Consider the following 17929-nt stretch of genomic DNA (forward strand, 5'->3'; position numbering starts at 1 on the left):
TTCCCACCAGCAGTGTAAGAGAGTTCCCCTTTTACCACACCCTGCCAACACTTAGCATTTTTTGTTTTTTTAATCTTAGCCATTCTGACTGGGGTTAGGTGGTAGGTATCTCATTGTTGTTTTGATCTGCATTTCCCTTACGATGATGCCTTTTGGCTACTTGTATGTCATCTTTAGTGAGTGTTCTTTTCAAGTCCTTCTCCCATCTTTTTTTTGAAAGGTTTTTCACTATAGGGCACGCGTGCTTGCCAGACAGACAGAGACAGAGAGACAGAAAGCGCGAAATCACCCCCTGGGGGGGATGGCCATGCTACAATCCCTTCTCCTCCATTCTCCTCTCGGGATCTTGGGCACGCATGCACATGCGCCTGGCGTGAGTTTTAAGCCACCAGGTCCGGGATGCGAACCGCAGTCAACTACATGGGAGTCCAGCAACATAGCCATTATGCTAACTGCTGGTCCCTCTCCCATCTTTTAATAGGGTTCATCATCTTTTTTCCAAACAGCTTCTTTAGTTCCTTATGTACTCTGGTAACAGCTGGTAAATTGATAGCCTCTTCCATAGAGAAGGATTCAAATACCAAGGATTAAGATAGACCTTTGGGAAAATTAATGATGTGCTCAAAGATTTTTGAAGATATGATCTCCTTTTTAACAGTTCATTTACTAGGGCCAGCAGGTGACTTGGTGAATAAGATGCTGGACTTTCATATGGGGAACACAGTTTGAATCCTGGACCCAGCAGCTTGAAACTCATGCCAGGCGTGTATATGCCCAAAATTTGTGCATTCCCAAAATTTCAAGAGGAGAATAGAAGAGAGGTGTGGCTATCCTCCCTGAGGGATGGTTTCTCACTTTCTCTCTCTCTCTCTCTATTTCTTCAGCAAGTACACATGCCTCTCCCCCAAGAAAGGTCATTTATTTATTTCTTCCATGAGCAAGAATGAGAGTGAGAGAGGTAGAGGCAGCAGCCCCAACAGGGTCTCGATGCCACAATCCACCTCCAGCTTTCAGCCAGCCCCGGAGCTACTCAGGGAGGTCTCTAGATTTGAATGAGGAACCTTCCCATGTGCAATTGCTGTGCAGGGTCACAAGTTTTTTTTTTTTTTTTTTTTTTTTAACCACTGAGCCAATGTCTGGCTCTGAAATGACCTTCTTTAGAATCTTATTGCAAAAGTCTATATAAAGAATACCATATTACGTTAGCGTGTAATTTCGTTAAGAAAATGAGAGCAAAATAAATCAGTATGTGAGTCACAGTGGGTTCATTCTTAGAACCTGCATGTAATTGCATTGTAATTTAGATTTTTAAAAATATCTAGGATAAAATTGTTATCCTGATTTCTAGTTTTATTTTCCGAGAGTAAAAACTCTAATCAATCAAAGTACTATTCACTATAAACTGTTGTCCCTGTTTTAAGTGAGTTGCCCTTTCCCAGCACCAATTATACTCAGATAATGAGCACCCCAGGACTTTTTCTGCTGATTGAGATGAGAAGGAACTGACTCAGAAGGCTGCACTTCAGTTTTCTCTGTATCTGTAGATCTGTGTCTTTAGGAATGTAGTTAGGGTCATGGGGCTGCTAGAGTCTTCATTGAAAATATCCAGGTCAGGTCTGGGCAAGGGAGTAGAATTGGTCATCAAAACAAAACAAACACAAACAACTGCTTGGTTATTAACCATCAGCCTTGGGGGCCAGGAACATTTTTTGAGCTAGCTATATTGTTTTTGTCTTCCCTGTTCAGTTTCCTGATGATATGAGGACTGAACCCTATGCTTCTCAGTCATCTTATTATTTTTTTAATTTGCCAGAGGGTGTATACACTCACCAGAGAGACGCAGAGACCTAGGGAGAGAGGGAAAGTGAGAAAGCGACTCCCATGGGGAATGGTCACACTGCAGTCCCTTCTCCATTTCTCCCTCCTTTCAGGATTTTCGGGCACACGCACATGGACCCAGTGTTTCTCAAGACTCCAGGTCCCAGACTCTAAATGTGAGGTTGGCCATGTGGGATCCAGCCCCCAGCTCCCTAACCACCACACCAGTGATTGCCTCTCTCCCTCCCCCCTTTAAAGTGTATTTATTTGTGATGGAGAATGAGAGAGAGAGGATTAGAGAGAGAGAGAGAGAAGATTCTTAACAGGGTCTGGTCACACTACGATCTCTGTCTCCCAGCCCTTTGGTTGACCAGGATCTTGGGCCATGCACATATGTGCCCAGAGTGCTTCATGTTCACCGTGCCAGAAATCCGAACCTGTGGTCAACTGTGCAGCTGCCAGCACTGCAGTTCAGTTTGCAGTGGACTGTGCCACAGATGCTAGGCCCATCTTATTGTCTTGAATAAGAATGGTCAACTTTCCATGGCTCCTCATCCTCATCAGATGTCACACAGACTCTTAAAAAACCATCTGGAGGGGAAGGTGACCAAACACCAGGCCCAGAAGTGGGACAGATATGGCCACTGACAGTGAAGAGTTCAGGCTTCCTCAGAACCACTCATGAATCAAGGGCCTTTGCGGGTCACTGACTTCTGGGTTTTTAAGCAGGCTTAACTCCTAAAGGAAGACTTCCATCTGTGCCTTCTAGGCTCAGGAAGATACTAGGTCAGTGGGATATATTTGGGGGATTATGACGTCAAACTGACCTCTGTAGGAGTCCCAGCTCTAGCACACACTGGCTCAGGGGACTCCCCGACCTCTGTCTCCATTTTCTTTCTTTTAAAAAATTTTAATTAATGTATTTCTTCCATCAGAGAGACAGACATACAGCAGGATAACCACCACCAACAGGGTCTTCCTACCACAATCCACCCCCAGTTCCACCCAGCCTGGATTGTAGGCATGCCCTGCCCAGGTGTACTAAGGAGAGTCCTGGGCCATGAACCAGGGGGTCCAGTGGTGCTACCTTTGCACTACCACGTGGCCTGCCATTTCTTGCCTATACTGTGAAGGTCATGCTTGTTTGTAGCTCGTAAAGGTTGTGATGATTTAAGGAGATAATGCCTAGGAAGGGCTGAGCACAGGGCCGGGTACTCAGTAGGTACTCAGTAAGCCTGCATCAAGAGAAAAAAGCTCAATGTCTTTTCGTTGCCATTTTTGCCCTCTTCCCATTCTCTCTACCAAACGAAAGCAAAAGGTCTGAAGCACTCCAGGTATAATCTTTTTCTTTCTTTCTTTTCTTTATTTTAAGCCCTGTTTTATTTAACTTTATTTACTTTAATTTGACCAGAGAGGGACAGAGAGAGAGAGAGAGAGAAAGAGAGAGAGAGAGAAAAGGAAAGTGAGAAAACAAGCCACCAAGTTCGGGACTTGAACTGCAGTCGGTCATGTGAGAGTCCAGCCCCCTTAACCACTATACCACCTGCTGGCCCCGGTCTAATCTTTTTCTCATGTGAGGGTGTGAGGGCTGCTTAGAGAAGAGGGAAGATACCCCTTCAGGATTGTGACTCCTCAGCTCCCCGCCTCCCTCTCTTGTTGCCAGCAGCCCCAACAAGCGAGGCCCGCCAACATACAACGAGCACATCACCAAGCGCGTGGCCTCCAGCCCAGCACCACCTGAAGGCCCCAGCCACCCCCGAGAGCCAAGCACACCCCACCGCTACCGAGAGGGGCGCACCGAGCTGCGCAGGGACAAGTCTCCCGGCCGCCCCCTGGAGCGGGAGAAGTCCCCAGGCCGGATGCTCAGCACGCGGAGGGAGCGATCCCCTGGGAGGCTGTTCGAAGACAGCAGCAGGGGCCGGCTGCCTGCAGGAGCCGTGAGGACCCCATTGTCCCAAGTCAACAAGGTGAGGTGACATTCTGAGGTCTACGCATCTGTCCCCGAGGCTAGAATCTAGCAGCCACCAAGGGCTATATTGTCCCTTTCTGCAGAGGCGCGTGTTTGCAGTTTCTAGAGAAAATTCTATGCACACAAACACATACATGTGGTCTGCCCTTTGAAACACAAATGATCACAAACTATACAAAATGTCCTATGCCTTGAAGTTTTCGAACACACAGATGCACACGCATAGACATGTATGTATACAGAGTTTTTTTCCTAGAAGGCTACACAGAAACTGGTAATAATGGTTGACTTTTTCTATAGCTTTGAACTTCCTGAAAAGTTTTGATCACATGCACATGTTCTCTCTGTAATTTTTAGGTTCGTGATTGAGGGGATGAGTGGATATGTTGAAGACAAGGAGGCTCCCATGAGCAGGGAAGAGCCCAAGTGTTGGGTGTCCCCTCAGCAGGCTGGGTGGTTCCAGCAGTGCATTGGGGACAGCAGACCTACTTTTATGTCATCAGGGCCAACTTCCCCAAGGGCATTCTCCTTTTACTGCTACCTGCAGTTCACTGTTGGCACCTTTGCTAGTAAAGAAAAAAGGACAAGCCATCGAGATGTTTTTTCTTATCCCCTCTGATTGACCAGTAAAACTGGTGTGTGTGTGTGCGTGTGTGTGTACGCTCCTAACAGTGGAAGTGCACATATAGCTCTGAGGGTTCTTCAGTAAACTTTTCTTCCTAACGCTGCCCTGCATAACGCTTACCATTACCTGCTGACAGGACAGACAGATGATGTAAGTCCCCCTTTGGGTCGTGCAAAGTGAGCACAGCAGTTTCTGGCCTTGGACAGCTAAAACCCCTCCTCCTCCTTTCGCTCCTAGGTCTGGGACCAGTCTTCAGTATAAATCTCAGCCAGAAAAACCAACTCCTCATCTCAATCTGCAGGAAAACAGCAAACACACTATGGAACTCTGCTGCAAGGGACCCCAGTGCCCATCTGCTCAGCCACTCTACGGCACAGCTGGGCCCAGACCCTTCTCAGCACGGACACCCCCGTCTCCAGGAGGTGCAGGTGGCTGCGGCTCTTCGGAGCTGTTGGCATTCGGTGCCTCCTCCAGGCACCTTCTTGCAGTCATCTTCTTTGCACTTTGTTACTCTTTCAGAGCATTCATAAACTTTTGTACCTAGCTCTAGCCTGTACCAATTCATCCAAGGAAACCAACCAGGACACTAACTACCACGTGGTTAGAATCCTAATTAGCTACTCTAATGTCCTAGGGTGGGTTGGTTGGTTTTTCTTTTGGCTTTAGTTTTTTTTCTCATTTCTTCTTCCTTTTGTTTTCTTTTCTTTTTTTTTTTTTTTAAGACAACAGACTTCTTAATAGATTTGAATAGCAATGTATTTCCTGTCGTCATTTTTAGCTAGATCACACACCATCAGGTCTTTGCTACTGAAATGTAGTGTAGAAGAGTCCCCGTCAGTTGGCTACCTTCCCGCATTCACGTAGGCTCATTCTTCCAGTCCGTTCCCATAGATGGCCCTGTTTTACCCAGGGTGACATCGTAGCCAAATGTTTACTGTTCTCATTGCCTTTAATGGCCTTGACGACTTCCCCCTCCCACCAGCTGAGAATGTACGGAGGTCATCGGGCTTCCGCTCGCTCGGAGGCAGTGACTTAGGGCCAAGGGACCTCGCAGAGCTTTCCTTTCCCTCCCTCAGCATCACCCCTTTCAGCCTGCTGTCCCTGCTTTCCACGTAGCTTTGGCCAGGAAAGCATGCAATAGACTTACTCTGAGCCCGGCATTAATGGGCCTCAGGGTCGGGGAGGGAACTGGGGACACCCACCTCTTGTCTGTGAGGGTGTGTTGTTCCCCACTCCGGGATGGGGAAGAGACCCATCCGGGAATTCTGCATGGCGGATCACTGCATGTGCTGCCCCTTGACCTGGCTGACCCCTTGGGTTGCTCTGCCAATGTACTAATGCCATCCCATAGCTCCCGCCAAATCAAGACCCTCTGATGACTTACCAACTGGCCACACCAAGCTGCAGTCTGTAGCACTGAACAAACAAAAAACAAAACGCTCAAGCCTTACGACCAGAGAAGGATTTCAGCAAGCCACCACCTCACACTCGGTATCCCCTCCGGCCTTCACACTTCCCTGCCGACTCCCTCGCGGATGACTGTGTTCACACAAAATCCAGCACGGTTCTACCCCACGAAACTGTGACTTCCCAAATGAGCCTTTTCCTAGGGCTAGACCTAAGACCAGGAAGCTTGAGAAAGAAGCCGCAGCTCAACTCCTCCAACTCTGCCGGGTTTGGGAGGTCCTCCTTAGGTGCAGTGCGGCTCCTACCGTTTCTCTCTACCCTCTGGTAGAGTAGGCGTTCCTGGCGACCGGTATAGAACCAACCTAGAGGCTTTGCAGTTGGCAAGCTAACTAGCGGCCTTATTTCTGCCTTTAATCTCCCACAAGGCATCTCTTGCTTTGGATTCTCCATGACTCTTAGGCTCGCCTCGACAACCAAGGCACATCCTAGGTAGGCTGAAAGGTAGACCTGTTTCCACCGCAGCAGGTGAACACGCCCGTGTTTTCAACCCATGTGTCCACAGTTCAGGTCACTTCCAGATTGCAACTTGGCCCGATTCCTGGCTCCTTCCTGCTCGTCTCTTTACCTAAGTGCTTTCTTGTTCGAAACGCCCATGAACTCCATGTTGTTGCATCTTTGCCAAGTGTCCTGCTGTTGTGTTTTATGTGTTGCTTGGAGTCTTGGGAGTCAGACTTCCTCCCCACCCTCCCCCAGGGCAGATCTGACTGAATGTTTGCTGAAGTTTATGTCTCTTGGTCCACAAGTATTTGGAAAGGTCACTGAAAATTGGTCTTTCAGTCTTGGCATTTCATTTAGGATCTCCATGAGAAACGGGCTTCTTGAGCCCTAAAAGTGTATATCGTGTGTCTCATTTGTGAAATGCTTCCTGCTATATAGAACTAGCTCAAAAGACTGTACATATTTACAAGAAACTTTATATTCGTAAAAAAAAAAAAAAAAGGAAATTGAATTGGTTTCTACTTTTTTATTGTAAAAGGTGCATTTTTCAACACTTACTTTTGGTTTTAACGGTGGTCACTGAGGATACCTATCTTCACTGGAGGTGGGGAGCTCCATGTGACCACCGAGTGCCAGCGGGAAATATCGTGACACGAAATTGCAGTCAAAAGCTTATTAGCATAAATAAGATTCTAGGTCTCCAAAACTACAGGCTTTTTCTTCATTACCTTTTTTATTCAGAATGAGGAAGAGAACACAAGAACAGTTCAAGATCCACCTTGAGAGAAATGAACTTTGTTGTTGAACAATAGTGAAATAAAGCAATGATCTAAAAACATTTGCATTAGTGCAATGACCTCTTCTTTTCGTAAGAGAGTCCATAAAAAATATCACCAGTGTAATCACAGGTTTATTGTCCTGTTCGGGGGCCTTCTTTACTTTGTGGGGAGTGGAGTGGGGGAAACCATGGCAGTTAGAGGATGCTGCTATCCTGTAATCAAGAAATGTGGCATTCTCTTCCAGAAGTGTAAAATTGTTGACGTTTATTCAGTCCATTGGCTATTAAGGTCATTTTCTAGAACTGCAGAATGGGAAAGCCCCTTAGGCAGTCCACAGGCCGTTTCGAAAGGATTACTTAAGTATGGATTACCCAGTTCTATAAAGCAGCTAAGCAGAAAAACAGGTCAACTTAAATAGTCTCATCCATTACAATCAGGACACTGAGAATATAATAATATATATTTCTTTGGAGGGAGGAGTTCAAATCAAGGTAATTAAAAATGTAAATACTACCATTTTTAACTAGATGAATTTTACAGCCTGCAAGGTACATTTTGTCTATGTTATTTTAGTTCATTAGTATAAACTTGCTTGATCCAGACAAACACTAGTGTTGGCAAATGGTGATCCCTATCCTCACTATGGTTCCTGCTGCTTTTAGTCATGGATTTTTTTAAAAAAGAATGATTTAATTTTAAATATTATTATTTTTTATTTACTATAGGGCATGTGTGCTCACCAGAAACAGAGAAAGAGGAAAAGAGGAATCACCCCCTACGGGGGCACAGCCACACTGCAATCCCTTCTCTATTCTCCTTTCAGGATGTGGGACAGGTATGCACACGTGCCCAACATGATTTTCAAGCCACCAGGTATTGAAAGAGGTAGGGACTCGAACTGCACAGTCAGCCATGTGGGATCTAGCTGCCTTAACCTCCACACCCCTTGCCAGCCCCGGTTTCAGTTCTTAATACAGTTGCATTGGGAAATAAGTTTCCAACACTTGGACTTTGGGGGGACACATTTAAACCACAGCACGTGTGATAGGAACCGTAGTTTCAATTCTGTTCCTCTTTTCTATTTTATTGTTGGGCAGGCTTGTCCACAAAGTTATCATTGTAAGAATGAAAGTGATTCAGAAGACAAGTAAAATGATGGGACCTTTCTTTCCTCATAACATCAGGAAAAAGTCCATTAAATGCCAACCTGAGCATTGTTACTGTCCTGAGCATTCTTGGTAGCCACAGAACACTTCAAAAGCTAAGTAAACATGGTTTGGTTTCCTTATTTCTTTTTCTTAAAAGGAATCTGCCAGAAGAGGGTCTCTGGACCCTAAGGAATGACCTCAGAGAAACAATCAACAAATTACTCAGCCACATCATAAAATGAGGCCCAACATTTCCTGCTGCCACTCGTTTCTTTTTTTTTTGGAGAGATTTTCACTGTAGGGCGCGTGCGCTCACCAGACAGACAGAGAGAGAGACATAGAGACAGAAAGCGAGAAATCACCCCCCAGGGGGGATGGTCACGCCGCAATCCCTTCTCCTCCATTCTCCTCTCGGGATCTTGGGCACACACGCACACGCGCCCGGCATGAGTTTTAAGCCACTGGGTCCGGGACACGAACCGCGGTCAACTACGTGGGAGTCCAGCGACATAGCCATTACACTAACTGCTGGTTCCCCCACTCTTGTTTCTTAAGTAGGTAATTAGATGTCAGCATTTTCTGAGCTTACAATTTTAAAAAAATTCATTTATTTATTTTTATAGTTTTTGCTATAGGGCATGTGCACTCAAGGGGGAGAGAAAGCAAGAAATCACCATCAACGGGGGATGGCCATGCCACAATTCCTCCTTATCTCAGGGATTTTTGGGCACGCATGCACATGCACCTGGTGTGTTTTCCAAGTTGCCAGGTCCAGAATTTGAACCATGCAGTCGGCCATGGGGGATCCACTTGCCTTAACTACCACCTGACTGGCCCTCTTAACAACTGAATTTTTTTTTTTTTTGAGAGTTTTTTTTTTTTTGCTATAGGGTGTGTGCGCTCACCAGAAAGAGAGAGAGACAGACAGAAAGTGAGAAATCATCCACCAGCGGGTATGGCCACGCTGCAATCCCTTCTCCTCTCGGGATCTTGGGCATGCATGCACATGTGCCCGGCATGAGTTTAAGCCACTGGGTCCGGGACTAGAACCGCTTGACTACATGGGAGTCCAGCAACATAGCCATTACGCCAACTGCTGGTCTCTTAACAACTGAATTTTTCATGAGACCGAAGACAGCATAGCAAATTCCATAACCATGAAGCTTTAGGATTTGGAGACTTAGGGCAAAAAGAGATGATTTGCTTCATAGAACTGAATAGCTAATCGGTCTTCAGAACTGAGCCTCCTGAATGTGATTTTCTTTAGAAACATTTATGCAGATTGAAGTCTAAAGCCTTAAGGGTAGATCGCTAGGGATGTGACCAGCTAATCTTTCACTCTCATAATACAACAGTTCAATGGGCTTGTTCCACTGGTTCTAAGTGAGATGTTGCTTCCCTTCCCTGCAGAGAATGTTTGACGATGTCTGGAGACATTTTTGTCTCAACTCGGGGTTTACCACTCTGGGATGCTGCTGAAATCCTACCATGCACAGGACAACCCTCCTATGGACAGTGTCCCAGCCCTGTCTCAATTGCCTAAGGTTGGGAAATCTTGGTGTCCTCTAGTTTTTGTCAGATTTCTTTCTTGGTAGTTTAAATACTGCTAATAATGTCTGAAGCCTGGGGGATTGTGGCCCTCGGCATCCAGCAGTTTATATAGAGATTTTATCATTTGCTTAATCAGATGTTGAAGCTTTATCGTCTGAAGTTGGGGTAGTGCAAATGTAGTACAGCATTGATCATTTTGTTTTCCCTTGAGTCTGTCAATGATTAATGGAACTCTAATTGCCCTGAAGAGCTTGTTAGAGGTAGAGGAAAGAACTCTGATAATGACTTACTACCGTACATAACTCAGGCTGTCCTTCAGAGAGCCAGGAGAAAGGAAAAATAAAATGACCCCAGGGTGTGCACATCTGGTGCTATCGCCTGTGTTCTCACTGGCTGGTGAGTTTTCCAGATATTAGGTGAATTTGCTCTAAAGGCCGGAAATAAAGGTAGCATTAAAGTCTGGTGTCCCCATAACGGGAAAGGCCCTTTAGTTGTATGAAGGACAAAAAAAAGACATAGGAGCCCACTCTTGAGAGGAGGGCCCAATGGCTGATCCCAGAGATGGTGGTTGGGACACAGATTGGGCTCTGGCTGTTGCTCTAGCTTTTAGAGTGCTCTCCAGAGGTCTGGCTCACATTGGTGACAACTATTAGGAGGGCCCTGTAGATATTTTTACAATTATTTGGGAAGACTTGGGTTTTAGAAGAAATGTATATGTCCATAACTTCCTTGTTATTGCCTGAAGACAATTGTAGTTGGTGTTGCACGGCTGAAGCCTGGTCAGTAGACGTGCTAAGGAAGGATTCCTTGAACGTGGGATTTAACGAGTGGTCCACAGACTTAGGTCTTTATTAGTTCATTAAAACTATTTGTATGGGGCCAGTAGATGGCGTAATGATTATGTCACTGGACTCCCATGTAGTTCGAGTTCTGGACCTGGTGGTTTAAAACTCATGTCGGGCATTTGTGCATGAGTGCCCAAAATCCCAAGAGGAGAATGGAGAAGGGATTGTGGCATGGTCATCCCCCTGGGGGGTTGATTCTTGCTTTCTGTTTCTCTGTCTTTCAGGTGAGTGCATACACCTTATAGCAAAAAATCTTTAAAAAAAAAACAAATCATTTGTGGGAACCAGCAGTTAGCATAATGGCTATGTTGCTGGACTCCCATGTAGTCGACCGCGGTTTGCGTCCCTGACCCAGTGGCTTAAAACTCACGCTGGGCGCATGTGCGTGTGTGCCCAAGATCCCGAGAGGAGAATGGAGGGGAAGGGATTGTGGCGTGACCATCCCCCCTGGGGGGTGATTTCTCGCTTTGTCTCTCTGTCTCTCTCTGTCTGGTGAGTGCACATGCCCTGTAGCAAAAAACCTCTCCAAAAAAAAAAAACACCATTTGTAAACATCAGTGGATGACTTAGGCTGTCTAGTGCTGCTATAACAAAATGTGCAGAACTGGGTAATTTATAAAGTAAGAATTTTCTCTCAGTTCTAGAGGCTAGGAAGTCCAAGATCAAGGCACTAGCAGGTTGAATTGTGTGGTGAGAGCTGCTGTCTGCTTCCATGATGTCTTCCTGCTGTGTCCCCACATGGCAGGATGTGTGAGGACAAGCTAGCTGAATGCTGCAGGAATCCCATTCCCTCATGGCCTAGTCACCTCTTAAAAGGCACTACTTCTGGGACCAGCAGTTAGCATAATGGCTATGTTGCTGGACTCCCATGTAGTCGACCGCGGTTTGCGTCCCTGACCCAGTGGCTTAAAACTCACGCTGGGCGCATGTGCGTGTGTGCCCAAGATCCCGAGAGGAGAATGGAGGAGAAGGGATTGCGGTGTGGCCATCCCTCCTGGGGAGTGATTTCTCACTTTCTGTCTCTCTGTCTTTCTGGCAAGAACATGCACCATAAACCAAAAACCTCTCAAAAAAAAAAAGTAAAAAGGTACTGCTTCTTAGCACTATCTCATTGGCAATATCTGGAGAGGACTTAGTTAAACCAGAGCAGTGGACAGTCGTACATCAGAACTGAGTACATACTTGGAGATGAAGCCATACTTACAGAAAAGGAACTGAATTAAAGTTCTGATTTCCCCTACGTGAGGTTCAGTCTCTTACCTCAGCTGTGGTATCAGTTTTTGATGTCCCAGTTTTCAGTCTTGGTCTTAGAGTCTAGGTGGTTTCCTAACTGAGCTGAGTGAGGTGCTGGCACTTTCTTCTTACCTGGCTCCTGTCGGTGGCCGTATTCCACTCATGTTGTAAAGGCTTTGTGGCTTCCAACATGAAATGAAAGGAGCCTTAGGGAACACTTAGTGCTAGTCCGATGTCTTTCTTCTTTAGAGAAAATCAGGCTGAGAAGCCATGTGATCTGCCAAAAGCTAGTCAGTGATTGGACTGGATCATCCCTAATCTTGGTCCAGTGTCCACTCTAGGAGACGGGGGAATGGCTAACTCAACAGTGACCCCATCAGGCTTGTGACTTGGTCTTAAAGCTCTATCAACTACCCTCACATTTATATCCATAAGTGAGGCCACGCCTGCCCTTCCCAAAACTTACACAATAACATTCAAAGGAGCAGCGTTAGGAAGGAGGCCCAATGAGAGGTACCTGGAACACAGGAATGGATTTCTCATGAATAGATTAAGCAGTCTGTTTTCAGTGATTAGTTCCCAAGAGGGCAGGTTGTTCTAAAAGTCAATCACTCATAGGTCTCTCTGCATGTACCCATGTCCCTTCCTGCTTCTCCTGGCCATGTTGTGACATAGCACTAGAACCTGGCCAGATGCCAGGATTTTCCATCAGAATCGAGCCAATTCTCTTTATAAATCATCCAGTCTCGGGTATTTCTGTTGAGGCAACACAGATGAACTAAGAAGGAAACAGCCTTGTCTGGGTCCTTTTATCTTTTGTTTCATCTTTTCAATCTATGGTTCTACTTATCCTGCAAGACTGTTTTACATTTTAGCAATTTTCAGGTCTTATCTTTGGCTCTATAAATTCCTTTGTACCTCAGCTTCCGGAGGAAAAATATATCTTCATTCAAAAGCAATTTAAGTTAAGCTTTAACTAACCAGCCAGTCCTTACCCCCTAAGGGAAATGCTAACAGAGGAAACATGACCTGGAACACAGGAAACCCCAATCCGACCTGTGACTTTGCCCCATGATTTGGGCAAAGCAGGTTCTCCTTTTCCATCTCCATAAAATAACCCCCGTAACTTTTAGCTCACTGGCTATACAATTTTTTTTTCTTTTTTTTCGAGAGGTTTTTGCTGTAGGGTGCGTGCACTCGCCAGACAGAGATAGACAGAGAGACAGAAAGTGAGAAATCACCCCCCAGGGGGGATGGCCACGCTGCAATCCCTTCTCCATCCTCCTCTTGGGATCCTGGGCACGCACGCACACGTGCCCGGCGTGAGTTTTAAGCCACCGGATCCGGGATGTGAACCGTGGTCGACTACATGGGAGTCCAGCGACATAGCCATTATGCTAACTGCTGGTCCCTATGAAATTTTTTTTATTTGCGTCCGTGGGCAGTGTTTTCTGGTTACAATAGACTTCCTTTTGTGTTGCTTTGTAAAGAAAATGAAATCTTTTAAATATGCTCTCACACATGGCGAGTGCTATTTCAGACACCCACGAACCTCTTTGTTTTGTGGGTGTGCTTGTCATCTTTCAAGTTATCTCACCTGGGGATCCCGTATGGCCCCAAGGTTTAGAGGACTCTTATAGGGTGACTGGCTCCACACTAGTTTCTACATTGGATTTTTACCTCAGCCTTTCCTACCCTTTGTGGGTAGAACTAGTTTGCTGGATTTTTCTGATTTCTTGCTGTTTATACCTGTGGCCTGGGGCTGGTGGCTCCCTTCGAGCCCTGACTCAGGCCAGCAGATTTTCTCAACCCTATTATAGCAAGGGCAGTGCTGTTTGGGGCTTACTCCAGCAGGGCACTTCCTGCTTGGGTATGCCAAACCCCAGCCCTGGAGGCCAGAGCTGGGTCCTGGCCCCACCTATGCACACCTAGCCCCCTGCAAAGGGCAATGGCATCTTTGTTTCTGGTGTAATATTCTTTTGTGCCTGAGCTTGGCTATGTATCAGTTGTATTTTAAAACATTTTATCCAATTTTTGAGAGGATTTGTTTTGCCTTTTTTGTCTACTTTAATAACCCCTATAGGCTCTAAATCTAGGGTACCTACATTTCTTAGGTTTCCAGTGTAAGATGGATAATTATCCAACTTGGCATACTTTCTAGGCTACGTTCCACCCCAAGTGGACCAGACAAGCCAGAGCTTCCTTTTTCTGCTACGTTTACTTTACACATTTCCTGATGTCTGAGAAGAAACGGGTTAAAGGGACACCAGTAACCGTCCATCTTTTGGGGAGGAGGAACAGAGCCCCTTTCAGCTGATGAGAACAGCTCTGACTCCAGAAAGGTTCCCTATCTCACCAGCCAGTGTCAGGCTCTCAGGCTCCCTGCACAGCTTGCTAATGAGCCAAAGGAAGCAAAGCCTCTGGCCAGGCATACCAGCAACCTGCCCAAGCCAGGAATCTTCACTCTGACCTCCTCTCCTCAGCTCCCCATTGTTACTGGGTCAGTTCCAAGGGGCTCAGTTTCTAAGCCTCTTCACAGACTTCCAAACCACGGTGAATGGGTGGGTCAAGGGAATGGCCCTCAGCCCTTGGAGTGGTGGAGCAGCCCTGTCCCCTCGCCCTAGAGCCACAGGATGGTCCTGCGAAAACCTCTGGAAGAGTGCCAGTATCTTGCCCACATGACTGGCTAGTAACATCAAAGCCTCCTCCAAGCGCATGTCCGATTATCCTTACAAAGCTTTATTGAAACGTGTTTGTCAAGGCGACAGTAATTCAGTGTTTTGAAAACAATGAACTCAGGTTACCAAATAAACACTGGAAACCAGGGAGCTCGTTCCTCCCTCTCCCAGCAGGAACGAAGGGCATAACAACAGCTGCTGCTGAATGGGTGACAGGAACCTGGGCTAATGCGCACATCTGTGAAACCGAGCTGGGCATCAAGAGGTCTGCTTTGGTCCAAAGGATGTTCAGAAGGCTGTTGTCAGGGCCGCAGTCACTTCCACGGCTACAGCCCTCCTTGCTCACTAGGGGCAGAGGTACTAAGCAGGGTGGCCCAGGCTGTAACCAAAAGGAGGGATGGGGTGCTCCTCCCAAGTTTTCAGGGTCACACTATCGCCTCACTGGGATTAGAATAAAAACCTGGGCCACCTTCCAGCAGCAGTGGTTGGCCCTCAGGATCATCCAGCTTCGTGGAGAAATCTGGCAGCAGGTTTAAAAGTCTGTTCTGGGAACAGATTATTGCTTAGCAGTTCACGTGATCTATATGCTAGTTGTGGAGATGTAAAAATTACCTTAAGGCGGTGCCAGCTGCCTCTGGTTAAAAAAAGTATTTAGTGCACGTAAGTTTAAGAAACAATTGTAAAACTTCATCTGGAAATCAGATGGCTTCTAATGTCTACGGAAATTCTACCTCCCTGGAGCGAGAAAGGGAGACAATCTATTGCTTTGATTTTACAGGATAGGCAAGACCAGTGCTGTGTTTACTCTTAGCTCCACAGCCAGGCCTCAATCTAGACAAGACAGTGGCCTTAAAATGCATAATCACAAACTGGCCTCAGTCTCTGCTTCCTAGATCTTTTCTTTTTGGCTTAAGAAGAATCTCCACAACCATGGAGAGGATGGGCGGTTGCAACGGCACCCGTCCTCACGCGCTGTGGGGCAGAGGCTGCAGCCCCCCTACCCCCGCTTTCCCCTGCTTCCCTTTGCTCCTTTCTCGGCTGTGATGAGCCCCGAGGCTCATGGCTACGGGTACTAAGAGGACTTTACAGACCGAGGCTCTTCAGGAGCTGCCATGCCTAGACAAACCTTCACGCAGGACGAGGGCAGGTATGAAATGTCTTATCAAGGGTGTGAAATGAGAAATTTACAGTCCATTCCCTCTGCAGGAAGCATGCACGCGTGGAGCCTGGCGGTGCAAATTGTCCCTGACCCCCAGCGGCTCCCGGCTCTTCATATGGGCTTGTATAACAAGGTGGTGACATATTTTTTCTTGTACCGGTGGGTTGCACTGAGTACCATCACTCCATCCTAAGGAAGAGGGCGAGAATTACCAAAGGCTGGAGAGTGCCTGAGTCATTGAGGGGTCAAGAAAATATAAATTCCCGGGCTTGCCCTCAGAACCTGAGCCTAAAGGTCTGCATCAGGTCCCAAAAGTGACCCTTTGAAACAGACCCCAGGCAGTTCTGCTGCTAGGATTCCTCAGGGCACATGCTGAGAAACACAGCTCTCAAGGGCAGTCACGGCACTTACCTTGATAGAAAGTGCATAGAGGTGGTTCAGCATGACGTGATTGGGCTCAGGGAGCAACGCTGGATCACACTATGAGGGAACGAAGGGAGGCATGAGCATTTGGGATCTGGAAGTTAATGAGTTTCCCCCTCGATTCGTGGCACAGGGAATCAAAGGCAAGGCCACGGCGCCCTCTCCTCCTAAGGCAGGCAGAGAGAAGACTTGTCCACGATGAGGGGTCATGCCCGCTGACCTGAGGGCACTTCCTGTGTGCCTGCTGGATGCATTGGTGTCTGGTTGGCCTTCAGCCCTGGCCTGTAAAGGGCAGGCCACGATTCTGTCCTCTTACAGAGGAGGGGCAGGAATTAAGGAGCTGCCCGTAGGAAGCGCTTTCAGAGAATGCAGGAAGATGCCATCTCTACTGAAGGCTCCTGAGCAGTGGATTTCAAAGTTGGGTCTAAGACTCAGGCACTATTGGACCTTGAAGAATGAAGCGGAGAGTGTGGGGAGATACTATTTTCCATTAAGCTCATAAGGACCGGCACTCAGTGTTGCCATGTTTCATTGTTTAAGTGAACCCAAAGATCTGGATTTTTTTCCCACTGTATACTCCCAATTTTTTAAATGCTAATTCAAATGAAAAAAGTGCAAGGTGATGACTGTGGTATGGTATTCTGTGGCAGGCCTCTGGGCTGTGGTCTCTGCTTTAAGGTAAGGGTGTGCTCATGGCCCCCCAACACATTTCACAGGGGTTCCGCAGCCCCAGCCCCGAAGAACCTCAAGACCTCACAGCCACCCAAGGGTGTTACATGGCCCATGACAGGGTGTAAGAGGGAAACTCTGGATCCTGTCTACGTACAGGACTGCTGAGGATGTGTAACCACATCTGAAATGAAGAGGCCTCTCCTCAGCCTACATGCCTGTTAGGCATGTGCTCAGAGTATCTGGTGCACCAAGAAAGGTGACCTGCTGGGTTGGGATAACAAACACCAGGACTCTAGCTGCGACAAGGAGGTCTGCACACCAACACATCCAGCTCCCCATCTCAGTGCCTGCGTCCTCTCCGTCCGGTGAAGTGATTAGCTGCAGCTGTTACTTTAGCCCTGAAGATGTGCGCCTCTCAGGCAGTAGCTTGCACCCAGCGGAAAAGTCTACTCTCCAAGAATTCAGCTGTGCCATTAAGCCACGCTAGATGGCTCAGGCAATCCAGGTTAAACAGAGTGGAGAATTAACCACAAGGGAATATAACTGGCTGCCGTTTAGATACCCTGAATTTTTATCCAGGAGCACTGATGTTTCTGAAAGCAACTTACTGATGGAAATTAAGTGCTAAAGTTTGAGGGCCGGGGGGAGAGTATGTCAATTACTAAGACGGGGTCTTCCACAGGTTCAGAGAAAATGTGTAACAGGAATCAATCATGTATTGTACCAAAATAAACTTGAACTTCAATTGCATTTCCCTTGAACTGGCTAAAGACCTCTTATATTCTGTCTAAAATTTGAGTGGTACTTGGGCTGAGGCAGAGTGACAAGCAAGGATGAAAGGTCAGAAATGTCTTTGTGAGGCAGGGAGGGAGGCAGCAGCCACACTCAGAACCTCTTCCTACCCCCGCCCCCGGTCAGAGGGGCCCTAGCAGTTCATGCTGGTGGTTGGCGCTGAGCTTGACCCCACCCAGCTTCATACGATGAGGACAGAAAGGGCCACAGCTGAGCATGACCACGGAGGGTGGTCGGGCAGACGCCTGGTACTCACGGAAATCCCCGTGTCCTTGTTCAGGATGACCTGGAGCAGATGTGGAGGGAGAATGGGCGGTGCTTTAAACCGCTCT

At 47.1% G+C, this 17929-nt stretch overlaps 2 protein-coding genes across 5 annotated transcripts in view; one reads left to right on the forward strand and one right to left on the reverse strand.

The window, feature by feature from the left end:
• Window positions 1-7155, forward strand: part of CIT (citron rho-interacting serine/threonine kinase) — a 205091-nt gene extending 197936 nt beyond the window's left edge. For all 4 annotated transcript variants that reach the window (XM_006151544.3, XM_027773085.1, XM_027773086.1 and 1 more), the window contains 2 exons: window positions 3482-3785; window positions 4650-7155. In XM_006151544.3, coding sequence (XP_006151606.1) covers window positions 3482-3785; window positions 4650-4673 — 328 coding nt within the window. In that variant the 3' untranslated portion in view covers window positions 4674-7155. The remainder of the gene's footprint in view (window positions 1-3481; window positions 3786-4649) is intronic.
• Window positions 7156-14591: 7436 nt separating this feature from the next.
• PRKAB1 (protein kinase AMP-activated non-catalytic subunit beta 1) overlaps window positions 14592-17929 on the reverse strand; it is a gene marked incomplete in the record, with an annotated part of 11803 nt that continues 8465 nt past the window's right edge. Inside the window, 3 exon segments of the mRNA XM_027773088.1 lie at window positions 14592-15899; window positions 16122-16190; window positions 17854-17929. Coding sequence (XP_027628889.1) covers window positions 15822-15899; window positions 16122-16190; window positions 17854-17929 — 223 coding nt within the window.

This window comes from Tupaia chinensis, unplaced genomic scaffold (assembly GCF_000334495.1).
Source record: "Tupaia chinensis unplaced genomic scaffold, TupChi_1.0 Scaffold000320_1, whole genome shotgun sequence".
Classification (NCBI taxonomy): domain Eukaryota; kingdom Metazoa; phylum Chordata; class Mammalia; order Scandentia; family Tupaiidae; genus Tupaia; species Tupaia belangeri.